The sequence below is a fragment of the Ursus americanus genome, chromosome 18 (genome assembly GCF_024610735.1).
Source record: "Ursus americanus isolate L20-20 chromosome 18, mUrsAme1.1.p, whole genome shotgun sequence".
Taxonomy (NCBI): domain Eukaryota; kingdom Metazoa; phylum Chordata; class Mammalia; order Carnivora; family Ursidae; genus Ursus; species Ursus americanus.
In genome coordinates, this window is record NC_142144.1 from 31,983,491 (window position 1) to 31,997,635 (window position 14,145).

General features: G+C 53.6%; 2 protein-coding genes across 2 annotated transcripts in view; both read left to right on the plus strand.

Moving 5' to 3' along the window:
• Positions 1-7,041, plus strand: part of CORO2A (coronin 2A) — a 50,676-nt gene extending 43,635 nt beyond the window's left edge. The window contains exons 8-12 of the mRNA XM_045780754.2: positions 494-590; positions 1,393-1,505; positions 1,865-1,955; positions 2,897-3,156; positions 4,124-7,041. Of these exons, the coding sequence (XP_045636710.1) occupies positions 494-590; positions 1,393-1,505; positions 1,865-1,955; positions 2,897-3,156; positions 4,124-4,255 (693 nt within the window). The 3' untranslated portion in view covers positions 4,256-7,041. The remainder of the gene's footprint in view (positions 1-493; positions 591-1,392; positions 1,506-1,864; positions 1,956-2,896; positions 3,157-4,123) is intronic.
• A 1,245-nt stretch (positions 7,042-8,286) lies between these two features.
• TRIM14 (tripartite motif containing 14) overlaps positions 8,287-14,145 on the plus strand; it is a 32,446-nt gene continuing 26,587 nt past the window's right edge. The window contains exons 1-2 of the mRNA XM_045780287.2: positions 8,287-8,887; positions 11,375-11,470. Coding sequence (XP_045636243.2) covers positions 8,672-8,887; positions 11,375-11,470 — 312 coding nt within the window. The 5' untranslated portion in view covers positions 8,287-8,671. The remainder of the gene's footprint in view (positions 8,888-11,374; positions 11,471-14,145) is intronic.

Genomic DNA, 14,145 nt, shown 5'->3' on the forward strand with positions numbered 1-14,145 from the left:
CAGTTCTGGGACCAGACGAGGAGGCACCGTGGGTGTTTCTCAGTAGGGGTGCCTTGGGATCTGGGGTGGAGCAGGTTTTCATTGGGCAGGAATATCCTGTAGCTTGACATCCTAGCTCCCACCCACCAGTGCCTGGGGCAGCCCTTCCTCCCCCGCCCCTCCCCAGTCTCTAGGACAGCGACAACCAGAAATGCCCCAGAGGTAAGACCCACTGGATGGTCTCAGGACCTGCCACCCTGACCTTTATGTGCAGCTGGGAGTGGGACTCAGGCCTGTGCTCCCAGAGCTTCTGCCTGGAGGCACCTGGTGGGCTTTGGGTCATGGTTGGGGGGATTGAGTGTTAAAAGGAGGACCCCCTGCTGCTCTGATGACAGTCCCCTGGTGTTCTCTTGTGTGAAGTGGCTGTGAACACCAGGTTCCTGCCCCATGACAGTGGGGGGCCAGGAGGGGGCAGGTGGGAACCGGCTCTGAGTTGTACCCTCCTCCTCCCCAGGGAGATGGAAACATCCGCTACTACGAGGTGAGCGCCGACAAACCTCACCTGAGCTACCTGACAGAGTACCGCTCCCATAGCCCACAGAAGGGGATGGGTGAGTATGGAACACTGAGGCCACACGGGGCCGGGGGAGGCAGTAACGAGTCAGATGAGGTCCCTGCCCTGGAGGGGCCCCCATTTGGGAGGGCACATGGTGGATTAACACTGACTCTGGGAGCTCAAATGGAGGTGTGCAGGAAGTTCTGTGGGAGCAAGCAGCAGGAAGTCAAGGAAGGCTTCCCAGAGGAGGCAACACTTGAGGAGCCAAAAGGGAAGCATGGGGAGAGAATGAAGGCGTTCTAGGCCAAGGTGGAGCAGTTACAACAGGAGCCATGACCTAAGAAATACTGACCTAGGAGAGCCTCTACTTTGTGCGTGTATTTGGGGATAAAAACACAAATGAAAGAAGACATGTCTCTGTGTTGTCTATAAGAAACCCATTTGAACATGAAGACACAGTTAGATTAAACACAAAGGGAAAGAGAAAGACACCGTGCCAACACTAATCAACAGAAAAATGGGGGCAGGAGCTCTGTTTCAGAGCAGCTCGGGCACAAGCGGAGGGGGTGGTGAGGGAGGGCCTTGAGCCGAGCACGCTTCCTGTAAGGTCTAGCTAAAATCACTGAGGTCCTTGGAGGTGAGGACCAAGTCTGATTACTTCACCACCATTTCCCCAGCCCAGGGCCCAGCCCAGCGTACGCATTTGCTCCTGAACTGTCTGTAGAGGGAAGGGCGGTGGGAGGAGGGTGCTCTCTGCTCCTGCCCAGGTGTGCAGTCTGCCTTTGCCACTCACACTGGGTGCCTGTGACCGCAGCCCAGCTGGAACCTCTGAGCCCTCCTTGGCCATCTGCCCGCAGGTGTCATGCCAAAGAGAGGTCTCGACGTCACCTCCTGCGAGATCTTCCGCTTCTACAAGCTGATTACAACCAAAGGCCTCATTGAGCCTATATCCATGATTGTACCCCGGCGGGTAAGGGTGGTGTGGCCATCTGCGAGGGAGGCGGGAACCCCCCCTGCAGAGGACAGGCCCTGGGACCTAGAGCCCGGAGCCCATGCCCCTGGGGTAGCAGCAAGGAGGCTGATGGCCACTCCTCAAGGGAAAGGCCTTTCTTATTGTCAGTGCAGTGTGGCTGGGAGCTAAGGGTTCTGAGTCCCCCCCATCTCTGCTCTTGAGTTGCTGTCTGACCTGGGGCATGTCCCTTTGCTCTCTGGGCCTTGGTTTCTTCAACTCATAGGTGGGGAAAGCCTGGACCCCAGCTCCCTAAGGGCCCTCCCATCTGGGTGGCCCCTTTGCCACCCCAGTTCTCACTTTCCTGGCTTCTCCTACAGTCGGAGTCTTACCAAGAGGATATCTACCCGCCCACGGCAGGAGCCCGGCCGTCTCTGACAGCCCAGGAGTGGCTCCGTGGGATGAATAAAGGTGAGGGGGGCAGACAAAAGGCCCCGGGGAAATGTGAGGGGAAGTGGAGTGTCCGGTGGCCCCAAGTAGCTGAGAGGGGTTTAGCCTATAGTTGTGTTCTCCCGTAACCCCAGACAAATGGTCCTTGACAGTCAGTCCCCAGTGGCTAGGATGGTCACATATGGGTCCAAGAAGGGAGGGGTTGTCCCAAGTGCTCAGGAAAGTCCCCAAATCAAGGGATTTTGCTCCATGGAAAACTTCTTGGAATTCCAGGCTGTGCAGAGTGAGTGGATAGTCTCAGCTGGGTGCCCTTGCCCGTCCTCCCATCCCCACCTTTGCAATTACTTTTCAACCTAAGAGACCCTCTAGGCAGCAGCCCCCCACTGCCCACCCCCACCCCAGGCCCTTCTTCCCTGTGCTGACCCCCTCCCTGTCCTGTCCACCTAAGGGCCAGCCCAGGGGAGGCAATGTGTGCTCCTCGGCCCCACCCCGGCAGCTGCCTCTGTGACTGGGACCTCCCTCTCCTTCTGCCTCCCCTTTGGGTAGCACTTGGTCTGCTCCTCTCCGGGCCTCTTGCCTCTTCCATCACTGTGATACCTTGCCTCCCCTGCTTCTCAGGACTGTTGGGAGGATTCATGAACTGGTAGATGGCAGAGCGCAGTGCGTGTGGGACTGTCCCTACAAAGCGAGGACAAGGCTTCACTGGAGGCATTCTCGGTGTTTGGGGGCAGCTCCAGGGCGTGCACCCTGCTGCTTCTGCAAACCCGGCCTCGCTTAGATGATCACATGAGTGTGTGTTTGCACTCCGGTTCCCCCGGTGCAGGCTGGTTCCTGTCTGCACGCGGCCAGAGCTCCACGCCTGCTCCGTGGCTCTGTGCGTCGGCGCGTGGCTCTGTGCGTGAGCATGTCAGCGTCTGCTCATGAACACTCTGTCCTCACCCAGCCCTTCACTTCCCTCCCAGAGCCAGTCATGGTGTCCCTGAGGCCCTGCTCTGAGCTGCTGAGCCCCCAGCCACTGCTCCCAGAGAGACCGCCCTCCGTCTCCACGGCCCCCTCCAACCAAACAGAGAAGGTGGTTGTAGAAGTTGGCCGGAGAACCTTCTCGCCGCTGGAGGAGAAGGTGCCCAGGCAGGCAGCAGCAGAACACAGGCCGGAAGAGAAGACAAGTCGGCTCACAAACGGCTTTGACATGGAGTGTCCCCCACCAAAGACAGAGAACGAGGTGTGAATGCAGGGGGTGGCGCCTGCATTGGGGTGGTCGGGAGAAAATGTGGGGCCCGTCCTGGCTGCTTGACCCACTTGGTGACTTCATTCACCAGACAGGCGGTGAGCGCTGCACGTCGGCCAGGATGGCGGGTTGCCGTCCAGGTGGCGGAAAACCATCTGCAAGATGCGGAGGGTTTGATTTGGTATTCGAGTCCCTCCCTTCCAGTTCTGACCCTAGGACTTTCTGTTTCAGAGTCGACATTTGTGACGTGCCTAGCGCGTGCCAGGTCCTGGGGTAGCCCCGCGGTGTATCACCCGAGTTCTCTCCCCATCCCTGGGAGTCCGTGTGTAGTGGCTGAAAACACAGGCGCTGGCGTCTCACAGAGGAATTCTGATCCGGCCTCTGCTGAGTACCGACGGGAGGACCTCCGAGCCAGTGGCTGAATCTCTTAGCTTCAGTTTCCACAGTGGCGCAGGGGGGTGCGAGCACTCCCACCCTCGTGGAGGAGTGGCGAGCACGCAGTGGCTTAGCGAAGATCTTAGGGGGCGCGCCGAGCCTCTGCTAGGGTTCTCTACAGCGCAGCAGTGATGCGAAGGCCCGGGTTCGTTTTCTGACCCCCAGTTTCTAGAGGAGGAAATTGAAACTCAGAGAGGGTAGGTAACTTGCCTGAGGTCACACAGTTTAGCCAGTTTAGTGGTGAAAACTCCAGTCTCCAGACTTCAGGGCCAAGCATCCTTTCCTCTCTTCCACCAGGGATCTAAGGAGGCAAAAAATGTCTGAAACATCAAGTCGTTTAAAATTTCATTTATCGGGTGAAGGAAAGGTTTTATAAAGGTCTGTGCGATGGCCACTTCCTCGGGGCTTAGCCGTGTTCATCGCCTCCACCTTTCTGAGTGAAAAGGCGGGCAGTGTTTCTGCTGGTGTCCGGCCCCTACATCCTGGGACATCGAGTGATCTCTCCCTCTGTTCTGTGCTTTCCCAGCTGCTGCAGATGTTCTATCGGCAACAGGAGGAGATCCGAAGGCTCCGGGAGCTGTTGACCCAGCGTGAGGTGCAGGCCAAACAGTTGGAATTGGAGGTCAAAAACTCGCGGATGAGATCAGAGAGGTTCTGAGCAGAGATCTCTGCCCTCCCCGCCCTCAGGGACACCACTTGGCTCCATGGGGAGGTCCAGAACCCAACCACAAGTCCCCCAAGAACAACCACTATTTCTATATTTTTTACCAGAAAACGAAACTCTCGGTTGCTGAAAGATTCTAGTGGGAGGGATGCGGTGCCGTTTTTCTATTTGCCTTCTCAAAACAACGGTGTCTGAGTTGACTCTTTTTAGATGATAACTTGCCTTCTGTTTAATTCTGTGTTTAAGGGTCCACGATGACCTATAACTTCTCAAGGGAAAGAACACTGTCTAAAGTTAGAGCTGGAAGGACCTAAGAGGGGAACCTGCCTGTGATTTTCAAACTGTGGTCCACAGAATGGGAGGAAGCCTAAGCAGGAGGGCCATGCCCCCCCACCCCCTTCGACCAGATAGCTCCCCTTCTTTCTGATTTATCCATTGACTTCTATGAAAAAACATTTAGAAGTTTGAAAAACAGTGATCTGGCCCAACTTCCTCATTTTACAGGTGGGGAAACTGAGGCCCAGAGAGAGACAAGGGATCAAGGTCCGCAGAGGGTTCGTGGCAGGGCTGGGTCAAGCCTCTGGTCTGCTGGATCTGTCTTTCTGCTGTTTCTGATCTGATGCAGCTGTCAGCCCACATGGCAGGAATCTGTTTATTCTGACCTTGGCAGTGACCTCTTACAAGTCCTTCCCTCTCTGGTCTCAGTTTCTCCGTCTGAACCTGGGGACCCTGGGATGTGCTGCCCTCTACGGATCTGCCATCTGAGACAAGAAACCTTGGCCTTGACCTGAGGAAAACTACCGATAGGGTGACGATCTGGGTCTGCTGTGGGAAGTCACAAGACATTGGTGAACGGGCAGAGGAAGTTTAACTGCAGGGAAATAAGTCAAGCTTTGGCCCAATGCTAGAACACGGATAGGAGGCCCACACCATCCTCTCTTCAACCGGAATCAGTCAAATGTGGACAGACGTTATCCCTTATGTGGGGGACCAGACATCAGAGTGGTCCCCATGACCACTGACTGCCACCCCCAAAGCCCTCGGGCCACAGAGCCTGCCCACTCCAGGAGGATATGGGCAGATTTCAGTCCAGGAGGTAGGGAGCCCCAGCACTGCAGGGTGCCAGCAGAGCCCCATGGCCACCTGCTTCGGAGAGGGATGACTGCCCTAGGCAAGGGAGGAGGGCCAGATGGCCCTGAAGTTCCCTTCTAGCCTGAGAGTTTTTACGTGTCCCTCCTTTGTGAATCTGTGTTCTGAGCGCATTCGCTAACGTTCTTTCTCATGGTCAGTACAGCAGCCTAGCTAGTGATGGGGAATGTGGGAAATTAAATACGCCCCCTCCTTATCGAGGAGGTGCAGGCGATGGGGTTTTGCCCATTGCACAGGGCAGTCCTGGAGCTAAGATGGGAATGGGGGAGGCCACCTAGCCTGGTAGGTTTCAACCCAGGCTGTACATGAGAGTTCTCTTAGGAGGGTTCGAGAAATACAGATGCCCACTCCCAACCCCAGGCCAGTTGAAGCTGAGTCTCCAGAGTGGGGCCTGGGTTTGTGTACGTTGTTATGTCCCCAGGTCTCTCTGTAGTACGGTGAGGATGGGGAGCCACTGGGCTGGCCCCTCTGTACCTCTGGAGTGGAGGCGAGGACAGTGGGCATCTGACAGGCTCTGGGACTCCAACCCCATCCTCTAAGTCCAGGTTGGAAGCGCCATCCCATGTCTCTCGGGGACCTTGGCTACAACTTGATGAGGGCTCTGGGCCCCAGAGTGCCCCCTCCCCTAGCCATGTCTGCCTACACACACCAGACGCCCACATTCCCTCTCTTGTTGACTTGGTCACTGGGGCTCACCAAAGGCCAAATCCCAGGCGTTGTGAGGGAACGGAGCTCCCCTGGATGGGGATACCTCTCCCACCTCATTTGTGGCCAGCTCTTCACAGTTTACAAAGCCCTTCCCCCTCCGCTCCCTGGCACATCCAGCTCTAATTCTAACATGGGCCAGGCAGGCATCATCCTCCTGGTCAGAATAATGACACTATCCCCCATGTCATTCTCAGAGAATGAAGAAGTATCACGCCCACAGGCACTGGCTGCAAACAGCTGGAGGTGGGGCTGAGTCTGGGGAGCATCCCGAATGCCTTCTCTGCACAGAACCTTCTCGAGCTCTCCCTACCCCTAAGGGACCCAGACCTCATGCTTTAAAACAATGTGAAGGCATCCGTGAACAAACTTGTTTTGGGGTTTGCTTTTTTTTTTTAAACTAGAATAAATTATTTAAATTATTTCACAGCAAGGGAGAGGGATAGGTAATTTTTATCAAATATTTTTTTAAGCCATTTTTTAAAATTGCATTTTTGTTTATGTTCTTGGCTGATGAAGTAGAAGTTGCCCAGCATCTGCAGGGCCAGGCCCGCACGCTCAGGGCAAGCAGAATGTGCACTCATCTCTACTCCGTACTCCGGGAGCCCCTGACTGTTGACTCAGGAGCTTTCTGAGAATGAAGACAGCACTGGGAGATGAGCACTGGGGCATATCCACCTTAGCTCTACAATAAATGTTCTTCCTGGAACTAAATTTAAGATTGTATCATAGAGGGAAGAAGGAAATCAAAAATAGATCTATGCTTTTAACATGAAACCGTGCCTGAAATAGTTTGATTGTTTAATGTTGTTTCTGAGCTTCCTTTTACCTTTGTAAAAAAAAAAAAAAATTAAGAAATAAAAGTGAAAATAAATAGATGTAAAATCGTGCAATGGAAAGAATGTAACAAAATAATAAACATCTGCCTAGACATTTTAATACCTGGAGCTTTCCTTTTCTTGATTTGTTCCACAAATACCAATTAAGTATCTACCTGTTTGGGCCACAGGCCAGGCTGGGAAATAGATAAAACAGACTTGGTCCCTGCCCTCTGAAGTTTTTAGTCATGGTTGGAAGGAAGAGAAGGGCCAGGATAGGGGAAGTGTGGGCTGCTCTGGGGGAGAAGCAAGGAAGGCTTCCTGGAGGAGGTGATAATTAGGCAGACAACTGAAGGATAAATAGAAGTAAGCAGGGCAAAGGGTATTTGGGGAAAAGAGGTTCCAAGCAGAGAAAACTGCCTATTCCCTGCTCTGGAAAGAAGCAAAAGGTACAGCATAGACAGGGCAGGGATGGAAGGTATTAAGAGCCAAGCATAGGAACTGAGAATTTTTTTTCCAACTTTATTGATACGATTGACAAAAGTTGTATATATTTAGACTGTATGTGATTTTTAAAGATGTACAATGTGATGATTTAATATATGTATACCTTGTGAAATGACTACCACCATCAAGTTAATTAACCCATCTGTTATCTCACATAGTGTGTGGTGAGAACACTTGAGACCTACACGCAGCAAATTTCAAGTATACGGTACAGTATTATGAACTGTAGTCACCAGGCTGTACCTTAGATCCCCAGAACTTAGGCATCTTACAACTAAAGTTTGTACCCTTTCCCCCCCAACCCCTCCCCCCGCCCCCCGCAACCACCATTCCACTCTGTTGCAGGAGTTCAACTGTTTTTTGTTTTTTTGGATTCCACATATAAGTGAAACTAAACAGTATTTGTTTTTCTCTGCCTGGCTTATTTCACGAAGCACAAAGTCTTCCAAGCTCATCCATGTGGCAAACGGCAGGACTTCCTTTTTTTTAGGTCTGAATAACATTTCATTGTATACACACACAGCACATCTTCCTGTCCGTTCATTCATGGAGGGACACTGGTTGTTTCCACGTCTTGGCTATTGTGAATAATGCTGCAATGCACCCACGAGTGAAGATTCTCTCTTCCAGATGCTGACTTCATAATCTTCCTCCATATACCCAGAACCGAGATTGCTGATCATGGGATAGTTCCATTTTTCATTTTTTTGAGGAAACGCCATAGTGTTTTTCCTGTCGGCTGTATAATTTACATTTGGTGGACAGGGAGACAGCCTGGGGCCATTGGAGTTTCCAGCGATTCTGACAATCGTGGGAACAGTGATTTCTCCTGGGGAGAGGACAGAGAGAATCATGGGAACGGGAAAGGTGTAGGGAACGCACATCAAGGCGGGAGGCCACGGCCAACCCCGGCCCCATCCCCGGGGCTGCAGTTTTCCGAGCAACTCTGAGCGCGGAAGGCCTTCTCCTCTAAGTCAGCCCGTCTGCAGCGAAACCCATTTCAGCTGCGGCCTCGTGCGCGCCGCTGGGCCGGCCGGAGCCCTCCGCGCCGCGGCCGCTGCAGGGGCAGGTAGGGCGGGGCCGCACGCCGCCGAACCGCATGGCGTCTAGACCGCGGCTCCTTCCTGCGGGAGCTGGGCCGGCCTGGGGGCCGCCCCGCCCCACGGCCCAGCTTTCACTTCTCGGCGGGAGCCCCTCCCCCGCACCGCGGCCGCCCGGACCCGAGGGTTGAATGGCGGGCGCAGGGGTGCAGAGCGGCACACCTGGGGGGCCGGGCCCTGCGGAGCGCGAGGACGCGAGCGGCTGGCGCTGCCCCGAGCATGGCGACCGCGTGGCCGAGCTCTTCTGTCGCCGCTGCCGCCGCTGCGTGTGCGCGCTCTGCCCGGTGCTGGGTGCGCACCGCGGCCACCCGGTCGGCCTGGCGCTGGAAGAGGCGGTGCACGTGCAGGTGGGGACGCGGGCGGCGCGCGGGGGGCCTAACCGGCGGGGTGGGGCGTGCCGGGTTAGCGGCCAGTTCCTGGTGCGGCCTGGAGCTTCAGAGGAGGTGGGTTTGGGAGAACTTGGGCGCCGCGGCTGATACGCGGATGTCCTTGACCTCGTCCACCACAGCGGGCTCACCACACTGCCCTAGGGTTGGAAGAAGGTCTGCCCTTTAACGCAGGCGAAAAGCCACACAGACATCTCTGGTTTTCGCTCCGGGAGTTCACAGTCAGGGGCTGGGGAGTGCTTGATTGACTGCCCTAGGCGCCTCCAGCCACCCACTCCGCCCTTCCCCTCCACCCTTCCCCTCCACGCCAGTTCCCTTTCCGCGCAGTTAACAGCTTGGTGGGGAGCTGTGACAGCCGTTTTATTGATAAGAAAAGGAAGGTTCTGGAAGCTGAGGTTGGCTTTGACGCCAGGACTCCACAGCTAGATTGGCCCCTCTGGCAATTGCTCACCTTGGAGCCCTCACTTGTGCATAATCCCAATAGTGATCAGGGGCTCTCCACTCTTGTTCTGGCCTTGGGGACAGCTTGTTCTGTGGTTCTGGTCAAATCCATCTGCCTCCCTGGGATAGGCAGGCCCTCCTGTCTCTGACAGATGTAGATTCTACCACTTCCTCCTCCAAGAAGTCTTCTGTGATTAATGACCTTTCTCTTCACATTGTGACAACCTTGGAGCTTCAAGGTGAAAATGGGCCCTGTGGGAGCTGGTCCAGTTGGTGGAGTCCCGGGTTTAAGCCCTGCCTCCGCCTCCAAGGTCTTCCTTTTCTTATCAATATAATGGTTGTAATAATAATTAGCTCCTCAGAAGCTGTTTCCAGAGTTAACATGGCTGCTTTCCAGAGATAGGGCTTAGATGTCTCATAGGCAGGTCCACCCACCTACCTACCTACCTCCTCCTCATTTTGTGTTCACACACCTACCTGCTCGATCACCTGTTTATCCATTGTCCTTCCATCCACTCATCAAACATCCCTTCAGCACATACCTTGTGCCATGAGCTAAGGAATAGATCAATTCTTCCCTCATCTGGAAAAGTTCTCTGGCTGGTGGGGTGAGAACAAATGGTGACAATACAATGTGATAAGTATTGTCATTGCGAAGCCGGAGAGAAGACAATGTGAAGTAGGAACAGGGAGCCCAGGAAGACTTCCTGGAGGAGTGCCATTGGAACTGTCTTTGAAGGCTGAGTAGGATTTTACCAGGTAGCATTGACAGGAGAAGCATCCTGGGACTGCAAGGCCCAAGCACCAGAAGGCTGGGCTGTCTTTGGGTGATGGACAGCAGCTAGACTTGAAGGCTGAGAAGTCACAGTGGGGTAAGGATGTGCTCCTGGATTTTGAGGCTGTGGCTTATACTTGGGTTACCATTGTGCCCCCACCCTCACCCGCCACCTAGAATACAACTGCACACGGCAGCAAATGCTTGTTGGACGTTACAGCGACAGTAAGAAGTCTGTCTGTGGAGTACTTAGTGCCTGCCAAGCGCTCTGTGTACTTCTCATTCTCTGTAGCGACGCTCTGGGCTTTGCTCCATGTTTATAGCTGAGGAAACAGGTTTAGAGAGGTGAGGGCACTCGCTCAGTTCCCCTGAAAGAGGAGCCAGGACTCAGACCCAGGAAGTCTCGTGTGACTTGGGCCAGTACTCATCACAGCTCGCGGGGTGGCCCCAGCTCTCCACTTGAAGCTGGCAGCCCTGGGTCACTGTGTTCGATTCAGCAAATGCTTCCAGGTCACTCCTTTGGTCCTGGTGTGGGAGCCAGGAATGGAGCGGGCTCGCCCTCAGGAAGCTTTCAGTTGGCTGGGCAGCCAGACCTGGGCCCAGCAGCTGAGAGTAAGGCCAGCCATGAGAAGGTCCAGACAGAGGAGTGGTCAGACTTGTGGGGAAGAGGGTCACAGAGCACACCTGTGGAAAAATGGCAGTCACAGAACACAGAGATATGGAAGGGAGCCATTTCAGGTGGGAGAGAGATGGGAGCATGAACCCCCACAGACCTCACACATGCAGGTCCTGTGAATCCAGTCCAGGCCAAAGGGCCACAGGCTCCCTGGAATGTACGTTCCATGGGGGGAGCCCCTATGACAGGGCCTGGCACCTAGTAGGTGCTCAGTTAATACTGACTCTATGAGTGGATGCTCTTCCTTCCCCAAGCTGTTTGATGTGAGGTCCTATTTGAGAAAATCAGGTCACAAGTAGGATTGTTCTAGAAAAAAGGGAGGGGGGCATCAAGGTTTGAAGACTATCTGACGAGGGCCTGTGAGGATCAGAGGAACCCGAGTTCCAGCTCATCCTCCAGTTTGCTCCGTGACTCTGGGCCCAGTCGTCTCACCTTGTGAGTCTCGGATACCTCGACTGAAGCGGAATGCGGGGGTGGGAGATGACCGCCGGGGTGGCTTGTTATCTCAAGAGTCACAGTGTTAAGTATTAATTTTTCCTAACTCCTTCACACACAGAAACACACCCAAGAATGTTTGAGGCAGTTGGAAGCCAAGAAGCAGCAGCAAGCTGGCAACATAACCCAAATAGAAGACGCTGCGGAGAAGCTCAAGGCAAGTGGACATTTCTTCCTTATTCTAGTTGACACGTCCGCACCGCCCCTCGGACACAGGGCTCTCCTCAGTGTGGAGCCGAGGGAAAATACACACCTCTTACGGGGCAGATCGCGTTTGGTGGGGCTTGGCACTTCCAGAATTTAGGGGGCTCTTGCGAAGAGAAAGAACACAAAACCAGGCGTTTTGTCCGCTTTGTGTGGCTCTGCCCCTGCCCAGCTCCCTGGCCCTGCCCCACAGCGCCTCACAGAATGGAGGGACAGCCTTTCCTGCCGCCGCCACCAAGGCCATTCTCTTAGAGGGACGATCGTCCATCCCCTGCCCCCCAAGTCACCTTAAACAAAGCAAACGCAGCGTGAAGAGCGTGCAGATAGCTCTTTGGGGGTCACTGCCTTGTTGAAAGAAAGAAAGTAGGGTATAAATATATTCCATAAGTAAGTACTTTGCTCAGGCTTCTCCTTTCACGGCATTGTTTATTTAAATGGATTCTTCTGTGGGTTTCAAGTGGGAAGTGGGGGCTGACGTCGTCGTGAGCTGCCATTTGACTCTAAAAAAGTTGTTCTAGGTCTTTTGGTCCTTTAGTGTGAACTGAGCCGGTCCCTTCCCCTCTCAGCCTCGGCTGCCCCCTTCTCGAAATGAGGGCTGAGGTGGAATGCCCTCCCAGCACCTCTCCCCTGAGGACTGACCCCCACAAGTCCGAGCGGAGAGACGGGCTCTGACCGTGGGAGTAGCTGGCTCCCAGGGCGTCCTGAGGCCAGGCCCCAGAAGAGTGGAGAGGCCAAGGCCCAGGCCAGCCCAGGCCACAGACTTGGCCCCCTGTGGGCCCAACAAGCATTGTCTGTGACCGCGTGCCCCCGCGTGCCGGGACAGTCGTGCTTTACACCTGTGGCCCCAGCTGCATTGTTCAGTGTCCCTCCTGTCTTCAAGAGCATTTCTTGTGGATTTGAAAAGATTCGGGAAGGGATGGGGGAGGTGCTTGGGGCCACTCAGCCAGAAGAACAGAATCGGGACACAGAGTCACTGCCGATCTCTGAGCAGATATGGTTTGGGGGCCCCCAAGGAAAGAACTAGGACCCGTGTGCAGACTCTAAGGGGGTACGTTTCAGCTTCATCTAAGGAATGGGATTTTCTTCCTTTTAACCTTCTCCCCAACTTTTTAACTTTTATTTTGAAATAATTACAGATTCACAGGGTATTGCAAAGGTTCCCCTAGCTTGCCCCGAGGGTGAGGTCCTGCTGAGCTCCCCTGCAGTGTCAGAACCAGGACTGACAGCGTGTGTGTGTGTGCGTGTGTGTGTGTGTGTGTGTGTGTGTGTGTGTGTGGTTCTGTGTCAGTTCGTCATACTGGTAGATTCGGGTCATAGCAGCCCAAACAGAGACCAGTTCCATCCCCACCAAGATCGCCCTCGGGCAACACTTTTATAGTCACCCCCCACCTACCCCCCACAACAACCCCTAACCCCGGGCAATCACTAGTTCGTTCTCTATCTCTATAATTATGGCATTTAAGAATGTCATAAAAATGGAATCATATGGTGTATGACCTTTGAGATTTTTTCACTCAGCATCATGCCCTCGAGATCCATCCAGGTTGTTTTGTATATCAGTAGTTCATTCCTTTGTGGGGGGTTTTTTTGTTTTTTTTTTTAATAAAAATTTTATATTATGTTATGTTAGTTACCATACAGTACATCCCTAGTTTTTGATGTAAAGTTTCACGATTCATTACTTGCGGATAACACCCAGTGCACCATGCAATACGTGCCCTCCTTACTACCCATCACCGGCCTACCCCGATCCCCCTCCCCCCTCCCCTCTGAAGCCCTCAGTTTGTTTCCCAGAGTCCACAGTGTCTCATGGTTCATTCCCCCCTCTTTTTACCCCCCCTTCCTTCTTCTCTTTCTTCTCCTACCGATCTTCCTACTTCTTACGTTCCATAAATGAGAGAAATCATATGATAATTGTCTTTCTCTGCTTGACTTATTTCACTTAGCATTATCTCCTCCAGTCCCGTCCATGTTGCTGCAAATGTTGAGAACTCGTTCTTTCTGAGTAATATTCCATTGTATATATGGACCACAGCTTCTTAATCCAGTCATCTGTTGAAGGGCATCTCGGCTCCTCCCACAATCTGGCTATTGTGGACAGAGCTGCTAAGTTCATTCCTTTGTATTGCTGAAGAGTATCCCAGCCACCCAGGAGTAGCGTGTGCCGCTGCTTTTTTTTTTTTTAGCTTGAACCTTTCATCTGTGTTAGGACATTTAAGTCATTTCCAGTTTGAGGCTATCACAAATAAAGCTGCCTCGAGCAATTGTGTACAGGTCTTTGTCAGGACGTAGTTTTCATTTCTCTGGGATAAATGCTGAGTGCTGGTCCTGGGTCCGATGGGGCTTGTATGTTTAGCTTTTTAAGAAACCGCCAAACCGTTTTGCAGCGTGACTGTGTCATTTGACGTTCGCACCCTCAACGTCTGAGGTCCAGTTTCCCCTGTCCCTCGCGCACATGCAGTGTTTGCACACGCTCGGATTTTAGCCGTTGTCGTAGGTGTGCAGGGCTGCGGCGGCGTGGTCTGCATTTGCGTTTCCCGGCGGCTAGTGATGTCGACCACCTGTCCGTGTGCTTCTTGGCCGCCTGTCCGTCCTCTTGGGTGAGAGGTCTCCTCATGCTTTTTTACT